Below are 24,969 nucleotides of genomic sequence, written 5' to 3' on the forward strand. Positions count from 1 at the left end.
TCCAGATCAAGATGTGCCGCATTCTCATCACCCCAGAAGCCTCCCCTGCCTCCTCCCCATCAGTGCCACCCTAGAGGTAGCCAGTATTTTGACTTTAATCATCATCAGTTGATTTTTCCATGTACTTGACTTTCATATAATTAGAACCACACAGTATGCCTTCCAAAAGAGACACTTTTAAAAGAAAATGAAATTTCATCACCAATATTTGGCAAGCTTATACCCATATCCTCATTTCCAACCCCAGGCTTCCCTGCCATTGGTGGGAAAGAGAGTCTGTAAACTGAGTTGGGTGAGTTATAGCAAGCCAAACTACATTTTTCCTTGCATATCTGAATTACACGGGGTAAATTTCAATCAACTGCTAGTTGTGAGCCTAGAAATAGGGACGCAGGTGAGTCAGGGTCCCTGACCTATGCTTAAAAGCCATTGCCAAAGATTGACTCAGGGAAATGGGTAGTTCCCTGCCCCATCCTCTTCCCTATTCACTTCCGCTTGATACTAGAAGTGAGACTCACTCAGTGTCCACTTTCCCCACCCTTGGAGAGCTCACAGGGAGTGGAGTGTATCACTCACGTAGCCACGTGCTGCTCTGCAGCTGGGAAGGAGCACTCTGGAGAAAGCTGGGCGTGTGTCCTGATGCTCTTCTCACCCTCCAAATCCCCAGCTTCCCCTAGATAGACTGCTATTGACCTTTACCATCCATTTGTTTCCTTTTCTTCTCTTCTTCCTTCTTTCTTCTACAAAGGCCTCCTGCTTTGAAAATGAGGCATACCCAGGGAAAACAGGTTTCAGGTCAGCTCTGGTTCAAAGGGTGGGTCCCTTCCACTCCGACAAGTTTGATCCCCTCATTCTGCCTCCCTCCCTGCCCCTCCTCATGTGTGCGCCCTCTGGTCTTGCCGACTTGGCTCTCTCCTCCGCCTTGATTCCTGTAGGGTACATCTCTCCAAACGGCCCTGCAGAAAGCACAGTGCGGAGATGCCCCTCCCTGGGGAGGGAGGACCCAAAGCTCTGGCCTCCCCTACTCAGTATCAGCTATAAATGCCACAGACACGTTTGCGAGGAAAAAAGAAGAAAAATAAGAAGCCAAACTGTGGAGCAATTTGGGGGCTCCCCCCAACCATCCCATCTGCCTACAAGGCTTACCCTGGCACTGGCTGGCCTTTGGGTCTTTTTGTGCAACTTTATTTTCTATCAAGGCCCAGGGGGTTTGCCCCTTGTCTCTCTGCCTCTTTGACCTATCCTACCTTTGGAGCCCAGGCATCTAAATGACAACTTCTATGTGCATCATTTAGAGATGAGAAGAGGAAATATCTTTCCTGCCTTCTGGTTCCTGTGGCTGCTTCTCTTTGGACTTCTGGGACCCAGTAAGTGACTTAGCAGTTAAGGAGGGAGAGAGGCATGGAGGCCACATAAGCCCTGAAGGAGATGGGGAATCCCCTGCCCAGGCATGACTCTTCTTCCAGAAACAATGATGATTCACTTTTTTTTTTTTTTTTGCCCATTTCTGCAAAAGCCAGTACTGATCCCAATTCCACTGACCATGATTCTGATGCTGTCTTAGAAGCAAATCTGTATTAGTCTCCCCCAGCTGTGGTTGTGAGCACAAGTGGTGGGGCGGTGGGCTGGTGCTGGGGAAATGGAAGGGGGTGAGATTTTACTTTCCTTTGTATCTTGGATAAAAGTTTTTTTTTTTAACCGGAAAATTCTAGTTCCAATAGCATTCTTAATTCCAAATTAAAACCAGGATCTCAGTCTAAAGTCAAGTAAAAATCCTTCAATCCTTCTTTGGTTTTTTTCCATAGGTTATTTGGGTACAGGTGATATTTGGTTATGTAAGTTCTTTATTGGTGAATTGTGAGATTTTGGTGCACCCGTCACCAAGCAGTATACACTGCACCCACCCTATTTGTAGTCTTTTATCTCTCGTGCCTCCCCCATCCTTCCTCCCTAGTGCCCAAAGTCCATTGTATCATTCTCATGCGTTTGAGTCCTCACAGCTTAGCTCCCACCTATCAGTGAGAACATACGATGTTTGGTTTTCCATTCCTGAGTAACTTCACTTAGAATAATAGTCTACAGTCTCATCCAGGTCACTGCAAATGCCATTAATTCATTCCTTTTTATGGCTGAGTAGTATTCCATCGTATATACATGCCAGTTTCTTTATCCACCGTTGATTGATGGGCATTTGGGATCCATGACTTTGCAATTGTGAATTGTGCTGCTATAAACATGTGTGTGCAAGTGTCTTTTTTGTATAATGACTTCTTTTCCTCTGAGTAGATACCCAGTAGTGGGATTACTGGATCAAATGGTAGATCTACTTTTAGTTCTTTAAGAAATCTCCACACTGTTTTCCATAGTGACTGTACTAGTTTACATTCCCACTAGCAGTGTAGAAGTGTTCCCTGATCACTGCATCTACGCCAACATCTACTGTTTTTTGATTTTTTGCTTCAACCCTTCTTCGGATGCTGCCTGATTCCAAATCCATGTATAATCCCCTGAGAACTTCCCTGGTAGAAACAAACCGGAGTTCGGCCACTGAGGGGTTGTCTCTGACATTGGATCAGCAATGGCTGTGAAAGGAAACAGCCCAGGGGAGAAGTGAATTGGGCTCCGTGTGACTCCAATGGGCTGTCTGAGATAGTACTGTTCACTCCAGTCTTTGATTTCTTACATCAACATATCTTCCCTAATTATGAGACACCAGGTTAATTGACTCATCCATTCCATTGCCTTTACTGTAGGATGGCTCGTCAAGAAGTGGGAGGTGGGGTTGAAATAGAAGGTATAGGTTGGATGATGTGGAGGATTTGGAGTGCTTCCCCCTTCTTCCTCAGTATGCATCTGTTTCCTGCACCCCACTCTGGATTCGCTCCCTCGCCCGCTTCGGCACTTCCCTCGGCGTTCTTTTTCTTCTCTTTCCCCTTGCCTTCACCCTGAATGCTTCAACTGTTCTCTACCTACCCATGCCTTCCAGATCTGCCCATCGCCTGTCCTAATCCTGAACTCCAGTCCTATCTGTCTGATTTTAAACAAGAGTCCCCTTATCTCAGAAGAAACTGTCATTCATGTAGTCATTCAACAAACATTTATAGAGCTCCTCCTCTGGGCCAGGCACTGCTGCGTGCTAGGCCATGGTGAGGAATGGAGTGGGAAATGCCATGGTCTTGACCCCCATGGAACACTTGGTCTACTGTAAAACATAGACTTAAATAATATTTCCTAACAAAAGGGAGCAAGTGTGCAAGGGCTGAAAGGCCCCTCCTCTTTCCCTACCACTAGATCTATAACCAACAGTGTCTCCTGTAGCCCCATTACAGTGGATTAGCAAGGACCAACTCCTCCATCTGAACGCTGGGCGCCTTCTCACCCTCCTGCCGTCTCAGGGGCTTTGCTCAGTGCATTTCTCCTTCCCCTCCCATCTCGCTTTACCTTTCTTGGGTCCTTTCCATCAACATCCAAACAAGCTCAGTTCTGTATGCACAAGTATCATCCAATGAGACAATTAAAAACTTGGGTTTCCAGGCCCTGACACCCCACCAAGCAAGACCTTGATTCAGTAAGCTTGGTGGGATGGCGTGGGTTCTTCAGACAGTGTGATCCCAGAGGTCCCTGGACCAAACACTGAATGATGTCCATCCTAACGTCCCCGCATCACTCCTCAGCCACCACCTCTCCCTCCACTCTCCTCCTCACCCCCATTCTTTTTTTTTTTTTTTGGAGATGGAGTGTGGCTCTGTCGCCCAGGCTAGAGTGCAGTGCTGCAATCTCGGCTCACTGCAACCTCTGCCTCCCAGGTTCAAGCGATTCTCCTGCCTCAGCCTCCTGAGTAGCTGGGACTACAGGCGCACACCGCCACGCCCAGCTAATTTTTTGTATTTTAGTAGAGACGGGGTTTCATTGTGTTGCCCAGGCTGGTCTCGAACTCCTGAGCTCAGACAATCTACCCACCTTGGCCTCTCAAAGTGCTGGGATTACGGGTGTGAGCCACTGGGCCCGGCCCCTCACCCCCATTCTTGAAGGACTTCCCCACACTTGCTATGTCACTTCTCACCTCCCACTCACTTGTTTATTTTATTTTATTGTATTAGGTAATGGATGTAAGTAGTTCTGAAAAAGAAATACTTGTAGTCCTACAAGGCTTCTCATAAAACTTCAGCCCCTGATTCCCTTGCCCCAATTGCTTCTTATTCTGAGTCCTGCTTCCCAGGGTGCCTGTTGGCATTTACGTTCATACTGCATTTATCTATTTATTTAGAGACAAGATCTCACTCTGTCACCCAGGCGGGAATGCAGAGACACCATCATAGCTCACTGCAGCCTGGTACTCCCGGGCTCAAGGGATCCTCTCACCTCAGCTTTCCAAAGCACTGGGATTACAGGCGTGAGCCATTGCACCCGGCCATAAATTCTCTTACTACCATTACTTCTTTGTTGGTTGAGGTTTTTTGGTTTTTTTTTCCTGCTTTGGGCATGATTTATTGTCTTCCTTCTAATGAAAAGAAAGATTTAGGTTAGACCACTCCCCCTACACACTTACTGTCTCACATTCCCGCTCACAATTCTCCCCAAATGACTGTATCAAATTTTTGGTGTTAAACTAGCATTTAGTGTTTACATTATGATAACTATAAATTTTACCTCTAGTAACATTTATAACTGGGTCATATAATTGCATTGTGATGACATTATAATAAGTATAAATGACCTCTAGTAACATTTATAACTGGGTCATATAATTGCATTGTGATGACCATCCGTTCTTGTAATTTTTGTTTTTCTAGATATTAATAATAGCCTCATTTTTAAAATGTCCATAGTTTTCTTCATATATGTAATTAATTCATCCCAAAACCTCCACCAGAAGTATCCCTGTCTTTTCGATACACACGAGGCAATCTATCAGTTTCAGTTTTTTCCCTTGAGCAATCCCATTTGGAAGCCTCTGTCCAACCAGAGCAATCCCATTTAGAAGCCTCTGTCCAACCAGTACTGGTTGCTTGCTAGGTCTCTTGTCCTGCAATCTGTATTCAGCAACATTCTGGAAATTCCCTTTTTTCCCTTGTAAATTCTTATCTTTTTTCTGGCTTTATTTTTCCATCTTGGAGCATCACTTTCTCTAGAAGCTTCCTGAGAGAGAGAGTTTATGGTGGGAAATTATTTTAAAACCTTATGCACTGTTAGGGTAATGCTAAGCTGCTGTAACAAGGAGATCCTGAAAGTGGCTTTGAAAAACAAGTTTATTTTTCTCCCTTGTACCAGTCCTAAGGTAAGTATTATAGGATGGTGGGAGCTCTGCTCCATGCAGTCATTCAGGGATCCTGGGTGAATATGGTTCTTCCATCTTCAACATATGGTTTCCAGTGTCATCATCATTTCAGCCCAAGGTGAGGGGAGAAAAACAGTATTTTGTATTATTTTATGATACAGTCAGTCAAAGTGCAGCCACAAGAGGAGAGGCTTACAGGCCCTAGAGACAGGAGGCATGGCACTGCCATGCGGGACCACCTGAGAAAGACACCAAGGTAGTCAGGAGGCAGAAGACAGGAGTGAAGGAAAGATTTATGTCTTTCCTTTTATTGGGTTTCTGTGGGAAAGGCAAGGAAAGGCAGGGTGAACAGTTTAGGATTGGCTGGTTTGAATAATTCCTGTGTTCTTTGAGCTTTATGGCTGATTACCACCTAGTTGCCTAGTACTTGGCTTTGGAATGACTAAGGCAGATAAATATTGTTTCCTGGAGTATATGGGCCAGATAGAGGAGCTATGGCTCTGGAATGGTTAGTCTGCATATCAGCTCATGCTCCTGGGTGGGCCCTTTGCTACTTTTAAGAATTGGCTAGCCCTGGAAGGTCCTGTCTCTCCCTAGCTAGAAAAGTTTGTTAAGATATCAAAACATGATAATATACAGAAATTAAAAATATATATACAAGCAGAAATCAAGGAATAGGTATTTACTCTTAAAAGAAATGAGGTGGAAATTAATATGTATTCCTTCCCTTCAGGGGCCTCTGACTAGGGCTTAGACATGTAGCCCTACCTAGCTACAAGAGAGGTTGGGAACTGTAACTTAGCCATGTGCCCAGGAAGAAGAGAAAAATGGGCCCAGCTGTCCATAGACCTTATACGTCTGAAAATGTCTTATTCCACCCTCACATTTGACTCATAGTTTAGCTGGTTATAGAATTCTAGGATGGATATGATTTTTCTCAGGATTTTAAAGGTGTTGATCCACTATTCCTAGATCCTAGATTGTGAAGTCTGATATTTAGATTACTGACCTCTTGTAAAAGACCCATTCTTTTTCTTCTGGAGGATTTCAGATTTTTAAAACTACTGTTCTAAAATCTCATGATATGGTGTCATAGTATGGATTCTTTCATTGTGTTAGGAATTTGTACAGTAGAAAGTTGTATCAGTCAGTTCTGGGAAATTTTATTGCATTTTTTTCTTTGATAATTGCCTCTCGTCCATTTTCTCTGTTCTGTCTTTCTGAAAAAATCTTATAATTTGGATGTTTGACCTCCTGGGCTGACACTCTAATTTTCTTATATTTCTTCTTCTGTCTTCCAACTCTGTCGTTTTATTTTTCTTCTGGGGAGATGTCCTCAGCTTCTAAAGTCTTCAAATCCTTCTAGTGAATTTTGAGGTTTTTTTTTTTTCAAAGAGATCTTTTTTTTCTCTACAACCATTTTTAAGATGGCATCTCTTACTATTTTTTTTTTCGAGGGTGCTATACTTTCTCTTATATTGCTGAGGACATTTGAAGTTGGTTTTGCTGTTTGCATTGTCTCAGTTCTCTCTGGCTTTGCTTCATAGGGATATTTGTTTTGGTCTCTATATTTCAAGCTAGAGATTTTTCTCAAATATCTGGTAATCCTCCTTTGCATTTGAGTGAGGCACTAATATGATGCCTGGAAGCTTTGTGAGCAGGGGTAGGGCCTGTCAACTGGTGGACTTAGCTTTAGGGTAATTTAGCAGAGACGTGGCAGTTTTGATTGGGAAGATCCTCAAAATGTCAGTATCTAGTGTTGGCTAATTTCTTTCCACAAGAAGAATTCTCCAGATCCTGTCTAGAGCATACTAGCATATCTGCTGAAGTGCTGGAAGCTGAGTAAGGGAATGGGTAATGTGGGTTTTACAGTTCAGGGTGTAAGCATTTCCTTAATTGCATAGTTTCAGTAAAACCTTTTGAGAGGTGACAGGGTGCTGGCAGCCCTCGCTCAGTCTCGGAGCCTCCTCGGCCTCGCCACCCACTCTGGCTGCGCTTGAGGGGCCCTTCAGCCCCCCGCTGCACTGTGGGAGACCCTCTCCAGGCTGGCCGAGGCCGGAGCCAGCTCCCTCAGCTTTCAGGGAGGTGTGGAGGGAGAGGCACGGGCGGGAACCCGGGCTGCCTGCGGCGCTCGCGGGCCAGCACTAGTTCCAGGTGGGCGTGGCCTCGGGGGGGCCCACACTCTTGAGCCTGGGGCTGGCGTGGCCAGCACAGCCGGCCCCCGGCAGTGAGGAGCTTAGCACCTGGGCCAGCAGCTGCGGAGGGTGCGCCGGGTTCCCCAGCAGTGCCGGCGGGTGCTGCGCTCCAATTCTCACCGGACCTCAGCTGCCTCCCTGAGGGGCAGGACTCCGGACCTGCAGCCCGCCATGCCTGAGCCTCCCCCATGCCGCCATGGGCTCCTGCGCAGCCAGAACCTCCCAGACGAGCGCTGCCCCTTGCTTTGCGGCACCCGGTCCCGTAGATTTCCCAAGGGCTGAGGAGTGCTGGCGCACGGCGCGGGACTGACGGGCAGCTCCATCTGTGGCCCAGGTGCGGGATCCACTAGGTGAGGCCAGCTGGGCTCCTGAGTCTAGTGGGACTTGGAGAACATTTATGTCTAGCTAAGGGATTGTAAATACACCAATCAGCACTCTGTGTCTAGCTCAAGGTTTGCAAATGCACCAATCAGCACCGTGTGTCTAGCTAATCTGGTGGGGACTTGGAGAATCTTTATGTCTAGCTAAGGGATTGTAAATACACCAATCAGCACCCTGTGTCTCGCTCAAGGTTTGTAAACATACCAATCAGCACCCTGTGTATAGCTCAAGGTTTGTAAATGCACCAATCAGTGCTCTGTGGGGACTTGGAGAACTTTTGTATCTAGCTCAGGGATTGTAAACACACCAATCAGCACCCTGTCAAAACGGACCAATCAGCTCTCTGTATAACAGACCAATTGGGGCTCTGTAAAATGGACCAATCAGTAGGATGTGGGTGCCACCAGATAAGGGAATAAAAGCAGGCTGCCCTGAGCCAGCAGTGGCAACCCGCTTGGGTACCCTTCCATAGTGTGGAAACTTTGTTCTTTCACTCTTTGTGATAAATATTGCTGCTGCTCACTCTTTGAGTCCACACTGCGTTTATGAGCCGTAACACTCACTGCGAAGATCTGCAGTTTCACTCCTGAAGCCAGTGAGATCACGAACCCACCAGAAGAAACGCCGAACACATCTGAACATCAGAAGGAACAAACTCAGGACACGCCACTTGTAAAAACTGTGACACTCACCGCGAGAGTCCACGGCTTCATTGTTGAAGTTAGACCAAGAACCCACCAATTCCGGATACACTTTCACTCCTGCCTTCAGCAGTGCCTGGGATCACTGGTCTAGAGTTTTTTGGTTTCAGTATCTCCAAAGATAAAACCCCAAGCTATTAAAAGGGAGAGAGGTGTATTCATCCAAGTCCTTGAGTGGAAAGAGTGATCTGGAGCTGAGAGACAGTTCCTAGCTACATTGTATTTCAACTGTCCTTCCTATATTTAGTCACATGCCACACCCAAATCTTCAGAGGAACCCAGTTGCAATTCCCGAATCTTTCCAGGATTCCACAGAATTAATAATCTACCAGTAGCTGACTTACTCTCACCCCCAATGGAGGCCTGTATGTTGAAGCTTTCTCTGTTGTGTTGGAGAGTTACCACTCATCCGCCTATTACCTTCAAAAAAAAAAAAAAAATTAAATATCTCCTGTGCTGTTATCTCTCCATCCTTTGTCCTTGTGGAGGTATGTCTTTTGTTATTTCTCTTTTTATTTTTCTATGAAATCCGTAAGCCTCCATATATACTTATTTATTCTTTTATTCATTCCAATTGGGGTCTACCCCATCATGCAAATCTGTTTTCAATAAACTAAACTCACTTCCATATTGTCTCTGAATCCAATGGACATGGCCCAGGCCATATCTTACTTGATCTCTCTGCAAAAATCAATTCAGCTAACTGCCATATTTTGCTAGAGCCTCTCTATTCTCTTGACTTCCTTGATTCACTTTTTAGAGTTTTCTTTCTGCCTTACTGGATGCTCCTTCTCAGTCTCATTCATTTGCGTCTCCTCCTCTATCTGAATGATGCAGTGGCCAGAGCTTGGTCCAGCGCCCTATTCTCCAACTATACTCTCCCAGACAAGTGATCTCAGTCAGCTTCATGGCTTTAAATACAATGTATATTTAAATGACTTCCAGTTTCACGTCTTTTGATCTGATTTCTCCTCTGAGAACTAAGTGCAGGTTTCCAACTGCCAACAGTCTCCTGGATATCTAATGGGCACAAAAAGTTCAAAGTCTAATATTTCCAACCTCCACTTCATCCCTATTCATTCAGATAAGTAGAACTAATTTCCAACTCTGCGTAAGCCCCAAAGCTAGAAGTTGTTCTTGACTTCTTTTCGTGTCATCCACCACATGCAGCCTTTCAACACTTCCTATTGGTTCTACTTTTCTAATTTCAAAACATAGCTTGTATTCATCCACTGAAATGTATCTCCCCTGCTACCATCCTAGTTCAAGCAATAATTACTGCTCTTAATTCATTTTGTTTTCACTCTTGCTCTCCTACATGCCAGTTTTCACACAGCATCTTTTAAAAACATAAATCAGTTTTGTTTTCTACTTTCTCTTCCCTTCCTGAATGATTAAGCCCCAGATCATTAGGTGAGGCAGAGCAAAGCAGATATCAGGGTTGGACAGGAGGGGAGACAGCAGTGGCCCAGAGAAGGATATAAGAAACTGAACTGGGCCGGGTGCGGGGGCTCACGCCTGTAATCCTAGTACTTTGGGAGGCTGAGGTGGGCAGATCACCTGAGGTCAGGAGTTCGAGGGCAGCCTGGCCAACATGGCAAAACTCTTGTTTCTACTAGAAATACAAAAATTAGCTGGGTGTGGTAGCGCATGTTTGTATTTCCAGCTACTCAGGAGGCTGAGGCAGGAGAATCCCTTGAACCCGGGAGGTGGAAGTTGCAATGAGCCGAGATAGCACCACTGCACTCCAGCCTGGGTGACAGAGCAAGAAACTAAATTGGATGAAGTGGACTTCTCCACAGAGTGGCAGCCTGGCATGTTTTGTCAGAATCTTGTGAGGGTGAGAGGGACTATGGGGTGGAGGGAGTATGGGCTGAAAATGAATGAATAGAATACCAGTGATTTTGTGAGACAATGTTTTGTCTACAATATGTGTAATTGAAGTTCCAGAAAAAAAGGGAACCGAAAACATGTTTAAAGAAATAGTAGCTGAAAAAATTAAATTTGATGAAAACTATAAACTCACAGATCCCAAGAACTCAACAAATATCAAGCAAAATAAACTTTAAAAAATCATACCAAAGTACAACGTAATCAAATAACTAAAAATCAGTGATAAAAAGGAAATCCTAGAACGAGCTAGAAAAGACACATTGTATAGAGAGGAGCAAAGACAAGCATAACAGACTTCCTGTGAAAAACCATGACAACCAGAAGATAAAGAAGCAACATCATTAAAATACTGAAAGAAAAAAATACTTTATCAACCTAGAATTACACGGAGTAAGAATATTTTCAATATGAAGATGAAATGAAGGCTTTTCTAGACAAGCAAAAACTGGAAGACCTTGCCTCCTGGAGATTGACTTTTTTTTTTTTTTTTTTTTTTGATACGGAGTTTCGCTCTTGTTGCCCCAGGCTGGAGTGTAATGGAACGATCTTGGCTCACTGCAACCTCCGCCTCCCGGTGAGAGGTGACAGCGTGCTGGCAGTCCTCAGAGCCCTCGCTTGCTCTCGGCACCTCCTCTGCCTGGGCTCCCACTTTGGTGGCACTTGAGGAGCCCTTCAGCCCACCGCTGCACTGTGGGAGTCCCTTTCTGGGCTGGCTGAGGCCAGAGCCGGCTCCCTCAGCTTGCAGGGAGGTGTGGAGGGAGAGGCGCGAGCGGGAACCAGCACTGTGCGCAGCGCTTGCGGGCCAGCTGGAGTTCCAGGTAGGCGTGGGCTTGGCGGCCCCGCACTCGGAGCAGCCAGCGGGCCCTGCAGGCCCCGGCAGTGAGGGGCTTAGCACCCGGGCCACTGGCTGCGGAGGGTGTACTAGGTCCCCCAGCAGTGCCGGCCCACTGGCGCTGCACTGGATTTCTCACTGGGCCTTAGCTGCCTTCCCGTGGGGCAGGGCTGGGGACCTGCAGCCCGCCATGCCTGAGCCTCCCACCCCCTCCATGGGCTCCTGTGCAGCTGGAGACTCCCTGACGAGCACCGCCCCCTGCTCCACGGCGCCCAGTCCCATCGACCGCCCACGGGCTGAGGACTGTGAGCGGATGGCATAGGACTGGCAGGCAGCTCCACCTGCGGCCCCGGTGTGGGATCCACTGGGTGAAGCCAGCTGGGCTCCTGAGTCTGGTGGGGACGTGGAGAGTCTTTATGTCTAGCTTAGGGATTGTAAATACACCAATCAGCACCCTGTGTCTAGCTCAGGATTTGTGAGTACACCAATGGACACTCTGTATCTAGCTGCTGTGGTGGGGCCTTGGAGAACCTTTATGTCTAGCTCAGGGATTGTAAATACACCAATGGGCACTCTGTATCTAGCTCAAGGTTTGTAAACACACCAATCAGCACCCTGTGTTTAGCTCAAGGTTTGTGAGTGCACCAATCGACACTCTGTATCTAGCTGCTCTGGAGGGGCCTTGGAGGACCTTTGTGTCCATATTCTGTATCTAACTAATCTGATGGGGACGTGGAGAACCTTTGTATGTAGCTCAGGGATTGTAAACGCACCAATCAGCACCCTGTCAAAACAGGCCACTCAGCTCTACCAATCAGCAGGATGTGGGGGCCAGATAAGAGAATAAAAGCAGGCTGCCCGAGCCAGCAGTGGCAACCTGCTCAGGTCCCTTTGCACACTGTGGAAGCTTAGTTCTTTTGCTCTTTGCAATAGATCTTGCTACTGCTCACTCTACGGGTCCACACTGTTTTTATGATCTGTAACACTCGCTGTAAAGGTTTACAGCTTCACTCCTGAAGCCAGCGAGCCCACGAGCCCACTGGGAGGAAGGAACAATTCCACACACACCGCCTTAAGAGCTGTAACACTCACCGTGAAGGTCTGCAGCTTCACTCATGAGCCAGTGAGAGCACAAACCCACCAGAAGGAAGAAACTCCGAACACATCCGAACATCAGAAGGAACAAATTCCAGACACGCCACCTTAAGAGCTGTAACACTCACTGTGAGGGTCCGCGGCTTCATTCTTGAAGTCAGTGAGACCAAGAACCCACCAATTCTGGACACACTGGGTTCAAGCGATTCTCCTGCCTCAGCCTCTTGAGTAGCTGGGATTAGAGGCATGTGCCACCATGCCTGGCTAATTTTGTGTTTTTAGTACAGATGGGGGTTCTCCATTTTGGTTAGGCTGGTATCGAACTCCTGGTGATCTGCCTGCCTCTGCTTCCCAAAGTGCTGGGATTACAGGCGTGAATCGCCAGGCAAGACTGACATTTTTTTTTAAATGTAAAAGTTCTTCAGGAAGAAAAAATTTAGATCTATGCAAAAAGGAATGAAGTGTGCTGGAAATGATAAATATATGGGTAAAAATAAAATTTTTTCATTTAAATTCTAATCAAAAGATAATATATTTGAGTAACAATGAATTATGAGGCTTATATGTAGACATAAAATGTATGACAACAGTGGTACAAGGGATAGAAAAAGGAAATGGAAGTGTACTGTGTTGAGACTCTCATGCCTTTACATGAAGAGGAATGAGCTCACTGGGAGGTAGGCAGTGATAAAGGTGTATATCGTAAATCCTAGAGCAATGGCACAAATAAGAATGATATTTAATAAGCTAATGGTGGAAATAAAATGGGGTCAAAAATGACTCAGGTCATGGTGCAGCGGCTTATGCCTGTAATCCCAGCCCTTTGGGAGGCTGAGGCAGGTGGATCACTTGAGGCCAGGAGTTAGAGACCAGCCTGGGCAACGTGGTGAAACCCTGTCCCTACTAAAAATACAAAAATTAGCTGGGCGTGGTGGCACATGTCTGTGGTTCCAGCTACTCAGGAGGCCGAGGCAGGAGAATCACTTGAACCTGGGAAGTGGAATTGGTAGTGAGCTGAGATCCCATCACTGCACTCCAGCCTGAGTGACAGAACAAGACGCTCAAAAAACAAAACAAAACAAAAAACAAAATACTGGGTTAATTAAAAAAAAAGTAGGCGAAAAATGGAGGAAAAGGAAAGAAGATCAGATGAGAAAAATAGAAAACAGATATGAAGACTATTAAATTCAGGGCCAGCTACAGTGGTTCACACTTGTAATTCCAGCACTTTTTGGGGCTGAGGCAGGAAGATTACTTGAGCCCAGGAGTTCGAGACAAGCCCAGGCAACATAGGGAGACCCCATCTTTACAAGAAATAAAAATTAAAAAGTAATTAGCCAGGCATCATGACTCGTGCCTGTGATCCTAGATAGTTCGGAGGCTGAGGCAGGAGGATTTCTTGAGCTTAGAAAGTCAAGGCTGCAGTCAGCCGTGATTGTGCCACTGCATTACAGCCTGAGTGACAGAACAAGACTCTGTCTCTAAAAAAGAATCAGACCCAATGTATTTATAATTACATTAAATGTATATGGTCCAGACACCACAATTAAAAGGCAGAGATTGACACATTGGTTAAAAAAGAAAGCCCCAAATAAATAATATTCAACCAAGAAATACATTTTAACTAACAATAACTACAAATAGGGTAAACAATAGGATAAAAATAAGAGGAAGAAAGATACAGCCATACTGTATGTTAGCCATGCTAACATCAATTTAAAAAAAAATTGACTATTTCAATATCAGACAAAATAGGCTTAAGAAGAGGTATATTATTAGGGATAAAGAGAGAAATTTCATAATTATAATCACAACACAATATTTACTAACTACAAAGGGAGAAAAACCAGCCTGGATACACCTTCTTAATCAAGTAATCCAAGAGAACATCATCAATGATGGGACACATTGATATTATCTGTCACCTGATAGTATGCAAAGAGAAGAATACAGCATCACTTCAGTGGTTTTCCTGGCAAAGATTAATAACATGAGCCTAATCATGATGAAACATTGCAAAAACTCAGTTTAAGGAAAATTCTATAAAATAATTGACCTGTAATCTTCAAAGGTTAAAAGTTATGAAGATCAAAGGAAGATGGAAGAACTGCACCAGACTGAAGAAGACTAAAGAGACAGAACAACGAAAAACAACACACGATTCTGAATTGAACTGGTTTACTATTAAAGACATTATTAGAACAACTAACAAAACTTGAAAGGGATCTAAGGATCAGGTGGCAGCAATATATTCATGTGAATTTCTTGATCTTGATGGCTGTATTATGGTTGCGTATGAGAATATATAAAGTATTGAAGGATAATGAGACATCAGGTTACCAAGTAACTCCCAAATGATTCAGGGAAAAGGGTTCTTTGTGTTATACTTGTTACAAAAGAATTTGTGATTTTTTTTTCAAAATAAAAACAAAGAGAAATTAATCAGAGTATGTTATTCTAGTGGGTCTTCATTGTATTTGAGATGAAATTTAACCTTTCTACCATGGTATTTTGCTAAACTCTGAGCATACCCCTGTCAGCAAAAGAAATGTGGGCTTATGTTCTTGTAAAGAAGAGTTTAGAATATAAAGAATGTAAATACACCTTTGGGTTATGTGTTGTTAAAAAGGCAGGGGTCCTGCTTCAGAGATTATGGTTAGAAAAGGTCTCTCTACCGCCTCATTTTCTCCTTCAGTAACTACATTCCAGCCACCTTGGTCTCCTATTTATTCATGAATCACATCGAGCTCATTAACAACTCAGGGTATTTGCACTTATGCTATCAATCTGTGATGTCCTTCTCCTGGCCTTTCAAATTGCTGCCTTCTTTTTTTTTTTTTTAAGATGGAGTTTTGCCCTTGTTGACCAGGCTGGAGTGCAGTGGTGCAATCTTGGCTCACCGCAACCTCCGCCTTCCGGTTCAAGTGATTCTCCTGCCTCAGCCTCCTGAATAGCTGGGATTATAGGCATGCGCCACCATGCCTGGCTAATTTTGTATTTTTAGTAGAGATGGGGTTTCTCCATATTGGTCAGGCTGGTCTTGAACTCCCGACCTCAGGCGATCCGCCTGCCTCGGCCTCCCAAAGTGCTGGGATTACAGGCTTGAGCCACTGCGCCCAGCCCAAATGGCTGCCTTCTTATCCTTCAGATCTCAGTTCATATGTCAGTTCCTCAGAGAGACCTTTTCTGACTCCAGTATCTAAAGCAGCACCACTGCTTTCTTTAACAGCACTTAAGCCAATGTGTATTTATATTTTATGTTGTAGCTCTCTTCTTTACTAAATTATAAGCCCATATCTCTTTTGCTGACAGGAGTATGCCCAGAGTTTAGTAAAATACCAGGTACATGTTAAGCCCTCAATAACTGAATAAATAAATGAATAAGCAGTACTGAGTATATGTGAAAGTAACACTATACTAAGCCTGCAAATTCATCTTTAACCCATTCCCACCACCTTATTTGTTCTCCACCTCAGGCTCTGAGAATACCACAGCCTTCACAAAAGGCTCCGACACCACCACAGCCTCCATCACAGGCTCTGAGACCACCATAGCCTCCACCATGGCCTCTACTACGGCCTTAACTACAGGCTCTAAGATCACCACAGACTCTACCACAGGCTCTGAGACAACCTCAGCCTCCACCATGGCTTCTACTGTAGCCTTCACCACAGGCTCTGAGACCAACACGGCCTCCACCACAGACTCAGGGACTACTATAGCCTCCACTAGGACCTTCACTGCAGGCTATGACACAACCACAGCCTCCACTGCAGGCTCTGAAACTATCGTGGCCTCCACAGTCTCTGGGACCACAACAACCTTTACTATAGCCTCCACTACAGTCCCTGAGACTACCATGGCCTCCAGCACAACCTCCACTGCAGGCTCCGAGAAAACGATGGCCTCCTCCATAATTTCTGAGACCACCATGGCCTCCACCACAGGCTCTGAGACTGCCACAGTCTCTACCACAGGCTCTGAGACCACCACCACCTCCACTGCAAGCTCTGAGGCCACTAAAGTCTCTACCACAGGCTCTGAAACCACCACAGCATCTACTGCAGGTTCTGAGACCACCACTACCTCCACCTCCACGGCAGGCTCTGAGGCCACCACAACCTCAACTGCAGACTCCAAGGTGATCACGGCATCCAGCATGAGCTCTGAGACCACTGTGGCCCCCACTGCAGGCTCTAACACCACCACAGCCTCTACCACAGGCTCTGAGACCACTACAATCCTGATTAAAGCCTCTGAGACCACCACAGCCTCTACAGCAGGTTCTGAGACCACCACCCCCTCCCCCACAGGCTCTCAGACCACCATAGTCTCTATTTCAGGTTCTGAGATCACCACCACCTCCACGGCAGGATCCGAGACCACCACAGTCTCTAGTGCAGGCTCTGGGACCACCACAGCTTCTACGGCAGGCTCTGAGACCACCATCTCCACTACAGGCTCTGAGACCACTACAGTCTCTATCACAGGCACTGAGACCACCGTGGTCTCCGCCATGGGCTCAGAGACCACCACAAACTCTACTACAAGCTCTGAGACCACCGTCACCTCTACTGCAGGCTCTGAGACCACCACAGTCTCCACCATGGGCTCTGAGACCACCACAGCCTCTACTGCAGATTCTGAGACCACTGCAGCCTCTACCACAGGCTCTGAGATGACCACAGTCTTCACTGTAGGCTCGGAAACCATCACACCCTCTACTGCAGGCTCAGAGACCACCACAGTCTCTACTGCAGGCTCTGAGACCACTACAGTCTCCACCACAGGCTCTGAGACCACAACAGCCTCTACAGCACATTCTGAGACCACTGCAGCCTCCACCATGGGCTCTGAGACCACCAAAGTCTCAACTGCAGGCTCTGAGACCACAGTCTCCACTGCAGGCTCTGAGACCACCGCAGCCTCTACTGAAGATTCTGAAACCAACACAGCATATACTGAAGATTCTGAGACTACCACAGCCTCTACTACAGGGTTTGACACAACCACAGCCTCTACTACAGGCTCTGAGCCTACCATGGCATCCACCATGGGCTCTGAGACCACTATGGCCTCTACCATAGGCCCTGAGACCACCAAGGTCTCCACTGCAAGCTCTGAGGTGACCACAGTCTTTGCTGCAGGCTCTGAGACAATCAGAGCCTCTACCATAGGCTCTGAGACCACCACAGTCTCTACCACAGGCTCTGAGACCACCACAGCCTCCACCATGGGCTCTGAGATCAGCACAGATTCTACCACAGGCTCTGAGACCACTGCAGCCTCTAATAAAGGCTCTGAGACCACCACAGCTTCCACTGCAGGCTCTGAGGCCACCACAGTCTCTACTGAAGGCTCTGAGACCACTACAGTCTCCACCACAGGCTCTGAGACCACTACAGTTTCTACCACAGACTCAGAGACCACCACCACCTGTACTGAAGGCTCTGAGATGACTGCCATCTCCACCACAGTCTTTGAGACCACTACAGCCTCTACTGAAGGCTCTGAGACCACAATAACCTCTACTTCAGACTCTGAGACCACCACAGCTTCTACTGAAGGTTCTGAGACCACTACAGTCACTACCGCAGGCTCTGAGACCAAAACAGCCTATACTACAGGCTCTGAGACCACCACAGCCTCTACTACAGGCTTGGAGACCACCACAGTCTTTACCATAGGCTCTGACACCACCACAGCCTCTACTGAAGGCTCTGAGACCACTGCAGTCTCTGCCACAGGCTCTGAGACCACTACAGTTTCCACCACAGGCTTGGAGACCACCACCACTTCCACTGAAGGCTCTGAGATGACTACAGTCTCCACCACAGGTGCTGAGACCACCACAGACTCTACTGAAGGCTCTGGGACCACTGCAGCCTCCACTGCAGGCTCTGAGACCACCACAGTCTCTACTGCAGATTCTGAGAACACCACAGCATCTACTGCAGATTCTGAGACCACCTCAGCCTCTACTACAGGCTCTGAGACCACCACAGCCTCTACTGAAGGCTCTGAGACCACTACAGTCTCCACCACAGACTCTGAGACAGCCATGGTCTCTATCACAGGCTCTGAGACTACCATCACCTCTACTGAAGGCTCTGAGACCACTACAGTATCTGCCACAGGCTCTGAGACCACCACAGTCTCTACTGAAGGCTCTGGGACCGCTACAGTCTCCATCACAGGCTCTGAGACCACTAAAGTTTCTACCACAGGTTCAGAGACCACCACCACTTCTACTGAAGGCTCTGAGATTACTACAGTCTCCATCACAGGCTCTCAGACCACCACAGCCTCTACTGAAGTCTCCGAGATCACCTCAGCCTCTACTACAAGCTCTGAGACCACCATGGCATCCACCATGGGCTCTGAGACCACTGTGGCCTCTACCATAGGCTCTGAGACCACCAAGGTCTCCACTGCAAGCTCTAAAATGATCACAGTCTTCACTGAAAACTCTGAGACCACCATAGCCTCTACCACAGCCTCTGAGGCCACCACAGTCTCCACTGTAGGCTCTGAGACCATCCCAGCCTCTACAGCAGGCTCTGAGACCACCACCACCACCTCTACTGAAGGCTCTGAGACCACCACAGCCTCTACTGAAAGCTCTGAGACCACCACAGCCTCTACTGAAAGCTCTGAGACCACCACAGCCTCTACTGAAAGCTCTGAGACCACCACAGCCTCTACTGAAAGCTCTGAGACCACTACAGTCACTACCACAGGCTCTGAGACCACCACAGCCTCTACTGAAGGCTCTGAGACTACCACAACCTCTACTGAAGGCTCTGAGACCACCACAGCCTCTACTGAAGGCTCTGAGACCACCACAGCCTCTACTGAAGGCTCTGAGACCACCACAGCCTCTACTGAAGGCTCTGAGCTCACTACAGTTTCTACTACAGGCTCTGAGACCACCACAGTTTCTGCTGAAGGCTCTGAGACCACTACAGTCACTACTATGGGCTCTGAGACCACCACGGCCTCTACTGCAGGCTCTGAGACCACCACAGTCTCTACCACGGGCTCTGAGACCACCACAGCCTCTACCGCAGATTTGGAGACCACCACAGTCTCCACCTCAGGCTCTGGGATCACCACAGCCTCTACCGCAGGCTCTGAGACCACAACAGTCTATATCACAGGCTCTAAGACTACCACCGCCTCTACTGAAGGCTCTGAGGCCACTACAGTCTCTACCACAGTCTCTGAGACCACCACAGTCTCTACCATAGACTCTGAGGCCACCACATCCTCTGCTGCAGGCTCTGAGGCCACCACCACCTCTACTGAAGGCTCTGAGACCACCACAGCCTCCACTGCAGGCTCTGAGACCACCACAACCTCCACTTCAGGCTCTGAGACCAACACAGCCTGTACCACAGGTTCTGAGACCTCCACACCCTCCAGTGCAGGCTCTGAGTCCAACACTGCCTTCATCATAGGCTCTGAGACCTCCATAGCTTCCACTGCAAGCTTGGAGCCCACTGCAACTTCCCTCACAGGCTCTGAGACCACCACAGTCTCTATCACAGCTTCTGGGGCCACTGCAGCCTCCACCACTGTCTCTTCCACCACTTTTGTACCCACCAAGGCCACTGACGTTTCTATCCAGCCCATCACCAACACACCTATGTCAGGTACTAACCCCCATGTCTTCTTTGAGCCCACACATTTTAACTCCAGTGGCAACCACCAGCTGTTCACCTGTTTCTATCATCTCTGCCCTGGTTCAAGTCAAGCCAGCACACAGTTAGATATAATTTCCTCTTCTAGGCTGGGCGTGGTGGCTCATGCCTGTAATCCCAGCACATTGGGAGGCTGAGGCGAGCGAATCACGAGATCAGGAGATTGAGACCATCCTGGCTAACACGGTGAAATCCAGTCTCTACTAAAAATACAAAAAATTAGCTGGGCGTGGTGGCGGGCACCTGTAGTCCCAGCTACTCGGAAGGCTGAGGCAGGAGAATGGTGTGAATCCGGGAGGCGGAGCTTGCAGTAAGCAGAGATCGCGCCATTGCATTCCAGCCGGGGCGACAGAGCGAGACTCCGTCTCAAAAAAAAAAAAAAAAAAAAAAAAAATTTCCTCTTCTGGAACCCTAATTGCCTCTACTCTGGTCTCACCTCTTTTTTTTTTTTTTTTTAAGAGCCCACCACTTTCATTGCAATCAGAACCACAATATAGTAAACCACAAGTGCATCATATCTGTCACATCTTCCTCCAGCAAGCCCGCCTCAACTCTACTGGCCCATCACAGTTTTGTGAAATGCTCCCACTTCGGTGCCAAGTAGATTATCTCTATTCAACCAACCATCTGTGACACCGCCACCTCCTATCAATATATTGACTCTAGACCAGAGGCTGGCAGACCACATTTCATGGGTCAAGTCTCACCTGTTACCTGGTTTTGTAAAGTTTTACTGGAACATAGTCATGCCCATTCATTTATGGTTTGTCTCCAGCTGCTTTTCTGATTTTCAGTGTATTTGCAACAGAGACAGCCTGGCCCAAAAGCCTAAAGTATTTGCTGTTTGGACCTTTACAGAAAAAATTTGGCAACCTTTGCTTCAGTCTGAGACCAAACAATTTTGTTCATTCTCTGGCACTTGCCATCAGCAAGCCGGTTACATCTGATTCTATCCTCTTGGTTCTAAGCACACTCACTTCTATTCTCATGACTGGTGCTGTTTGTGATCCCATTTTAACCACTTCTGACCTAGGCACACCCATCGCTACCTAAGCCGCCACCACCGCCTCTGCTGTGTTGATTCTTGCTCGCACCTGTCTGAGCCCACCCTCTCCTATCCCTGTGAGCAGCCTTCTCCACTTGGGTCAGGTCCTCCCACATCTGCCCAAGCACACTCACCTCCTTTGCTGACCACCACAGTGTGGTAGATGATGTCACCTCTCTCCCAGCCACGGCCACTGGCATGCCCATGAGTGAATCCAATTCTGCCATCTCCTCCTCCAGCTCCCTCCTTACACCCAGTGATCACAGTCACAAGAGAAGCAGGGCCTGCCGCTTTGTATACAAGCCCACCCACTTATTTGGTCTGCTTTGATTTATTTTCAATTTTTTCCATAAGTTATTGGGATACAGGTGGTATTTGGTTATATGAATAAGTTCTTTAGTGGTGATTTGTGAGATTTTGGTGCACCCATCACCCTAGCAGTATACACTGCACCATATTTGAAGTCTTTTATCCCTCGCCCCCTCCCACTCTTCCCCCAAAGTCCCCAAAGTCCATTGCATCATTCTTATGTCTTCGTATTTTCATAGCTTAGCTCCCACATATCAGTGAGAACATACGATGTTCGGTTTTCCATTCCTGAGTTACTTCACTTAGAATAATAGTCTAAAATCTCATCCAGGTCACTGCAAATGCTGTTAATTCATTCCTTTTTATCAGCCAGCCCTCTTCTATTTGGATGGCCACTTCTGAAGTCAAATAGATCTTCCACTTCTGAACCCATAGCGATAACGTTTCCTCAAACTTCTGCCTCCTCCATCACCAACTCCACCAGGTGACACATTCTACCTCCTTCTCTGTATGACACCCACCTGCATTCTGGGGACATGGCCACAGCAGAATCGCTTTCTACCATCTCTCCTCCCCCACCACACCTCTCCTGAGCCACCTCCACCATAGGTTTGTTAGATTCACCCTCCTCTGCTCTAAGCACCCCCATTCCCCTTTAATCATCTCTGCTACAAATGCATCATCTTGTGTGGCCTGTTTCATAGGCACCAGAACCACTGGAACCAGACCCACTGCCTCCAGCTCTGTCACCATGGCCCCTGGAATGGACTTCACGGGCTCTGCTGCCAGCCATACTGTGCCAGGAATAGTCTTAAACACCTCTGGCCTGGGTACATCCACTATGGGAGCATCATCTACCACCTCAGCCCATGGCGTCCGGACCACCACAGGATCCACCCGTGAGCCAACCAGCAGCACCTTCCAGGAAACAGGCCCGGTGTCCATGGGCACAAACACAGTTAGCATGAGCCACACACCCACAAACGTGATCAAACCAAGTGGATATTTACAGCCCTGGGCTATCATCCTCATTTCCCTGGCTGCAGTTGTGGCTGCTGTTGGATTGTCAGTAGGACTGAGTTTTTGTCTGGTGAGTACCCAGGGTGGGTTCATAGGGGAGCCTGGCAAGAAGGCAGGGGGGAATCATGTCAGCAGTGCTTTGGAAAAATCCAGAATGAGAAAGGGGAGTAAGTTGGTGCGCTCAGAAGGAAAGAATCACCTAGCCTGATATAAGGACCAGAGAGAATGCTTAAGTCAGAGAAAGTGAGAAGCAAAGTAGAAAAAGAGGAGGGAAAAGGTGGAGTTGGGGCCAAAGTGAAGGGAAATACTGACAGAACAAGGGAAATACTGAGAGAGAACAAGGAGGACATAAACATAAAGAAAGCAAGAAGCAGCTGGGCGCAGTGGCTCACCCCTGTAATTCCAGCACTTTGGAAGGCCTAGGAGGGTGGATCACTTGAGTCCAGGCATTTGAGACCAGCCTGGCCAACATGGTGAAACTTGTCTTTACTAAAAATACAAAAATTAGTCGAGAGTGGTAGCATGGACCTGTAGTCCCAGCTACTTTGGAGGCTGAGGCACGAGAATCGCTTGAACCTGGGAGATGGAGGTTGCAGTGAGCAGAGATCGTGCCACTGCACTCCAGCCTGGGTGACAAAGCAAGATCCTGTCTCGAAAGGAAGGAAGAAAGAAAAGAAAGGTAGGAAGGAAGAAAGAAAAGAAAGGTAGGAAGGAAGGAAGGAAGGAAAGAGAAAGAAAAAGAGAAAGAACAAGGAAGAAAGAAAAGAAAGGTAGGAAGGAAGGAGAGAGAGAGAGAAAAAGAGAAAGAACGAGGAAGAAAGGAAGAAAGCAAGAAAGAGAAAGAAAGGAAGAAAGAAAGAAAGAAACTGAGAAAGAGAAAGAAAAAAGAAAGAAGGAAAGAAAGAGAGAGAGAAATAGAGAAAAGAAAGAAGCATAAAAATGTTCAGCCATCCAAAATGCGGGCTTCCGATTGTCTCATGTATGACAAATTTCTGGTCCTCACAGCAATTCCTTGTGTGGCCTGTGACTGTTACTCTCTGACCTCCCACTCCATCTCTGCTCTCTGGTCTTGATTGTTCTTTGAATACATATTTTTCTTACATTGATTTCACATTTATTGATGTTCTTCCTGTTTTCTTGTGATCCTGCGGGTAAGTCACCATTTGAGGAGTGAAGCAGAGTATAAATCAGTGGTGTGCTGGAGCTGGCTCATCCTGGCCCACAAGAGATTGTGCAGTTCTTCCCAATTCTGAGCTGAGTGGTATGACACTGGTAGCTTAAAATATGCTGTGTTGGAAATACTTACACCACAGCAATTGTCAAACACTACAAATCAGCACTTTTCCCTCGGAGAGCCTGTTATTAAGTGTTGGACAACATACCACTGGTAAAAATGGACAAAATGAAAAATACGGAAGTCACAAAAGGTTTGGATAATATAGTCAATTTGCTGAGGTTCTTTATTTTAGAATTCTCAGCCTCTCTCCGTATGTGGGCTACATAATAAATACCAGCATCTAAGAATTACTCCCTAAATTACTTTATTATTTCATTTGCAAGATCAAGAGAGAATAATGAAAGTGGACACTGAGTTTTTACTGCGTGCTAGGCTCAAGGCTGAATGTTTAAAATGCACAATGTTATTTAATCTGGCCTACAATCCCGTGGCCAGATGTATTATATTCATCTTACAAGTGAGGGATCTGGAGCTTCATGATCTTAGCTATTTGCCCCAGCACATGTAGTGAGTGGCAGATATAAGACTCTAACTCAGGTTACTTGGATTCTGGAGTTCATGCCTATAATCTCAAGGCTCTGTGTAGACAGCTTTCTAGGGCTCTCAATTCCACGTACCTGTTCTGAGCTTTCTTAGCTGACTAACAAAGAGAAAGACTGTCTGTCAAGTGAGTCTCTGTGCCTTTCACATAGGGGTATGGATTTACCTTTGTCTTGGAAGTCCAAAAACACATAACCTTATGATCTGCAGAGCTAGGGCCTGAGTACGCACATAAAGATGATATGTTAATAAGGTAACAGGGAAGCTTATTTTGTCAGACGGAGAAAGAGTAAAAGAACAAGCAAAAAAAAGAGAGACAGAGACAGAGATCATAGTAAGGATGGTGGTAAAGAGAAGAGAACATGGGCAGTTTGGAAAAGTGAAAATCTGACATTGGTGAAACAGTCATGTATGGTGATTAGGGAGAGGAGACTTAATTTTCATTTATCAATGTATTTATTTTTTTCTTTTAGAGAGACCTTTTCTTCCCCCTGAGATATTGTGGTATTTATTACCCCCATGGCCACAGCCACAGCCTTGGTCTGGACCTGGACTTGGGCCTGGGCTCTGGGACATTCCACAGCCTGGGAAATGCACTGGTTCATGGAGGAGAACTTGAAATGGGACATGGAGGAACACATGGCTTTGGATATAGAGTGGGCCGTGGACTGAGCCACATCCATGGAGATGGCTATGGAGTGAATCATGGCGGGCATTATGGACATGGAGGAGGCCACTGA

At 46.7% G+C, this 24,969-nt stretch overlaps 1 protein-coding gene across 1 annotated transcript; it reads left to right on the forward strand.

Moving 5' to 3' along the window:
- The first annotated feature begins 1,297 nt into the window (after nucleotides 1–1,297).
- Nucleotides 1,298–24,969, forward strand: MUC22 (mucin 22). The gene is made up of 4 exons (XM_055389961.1): nucleotides 1,298–1,367; nucleotides 15,852–20,030; nucleotides 22,137–22,522; nucleotides 24,703–24,969. Exons 1-4 carry the CDS (start codon nucleotides 1,298–1,300, stop codon nucleotides 24,967–24,969), a joined length of 4,902 nt encoding a protein of 1,633 aa, XP_055245936.1.

The sequence above is a fragment of the Gorilla gorilla genome, chromosome 5 (assembly GCF_029281585.2).
Source record: "Gorilla gorilla gorilla isolate KB3781 chromosome 5, NHGRI_mGorGor1-v2.1_pri, whole genome shotgun sequence".
Taxonomy (NCBI): Eukaryota; Metazoa; Chordata; class Mammalia; order Primates; family Hominidae; genus Gorilla; species Gorilla gorilla.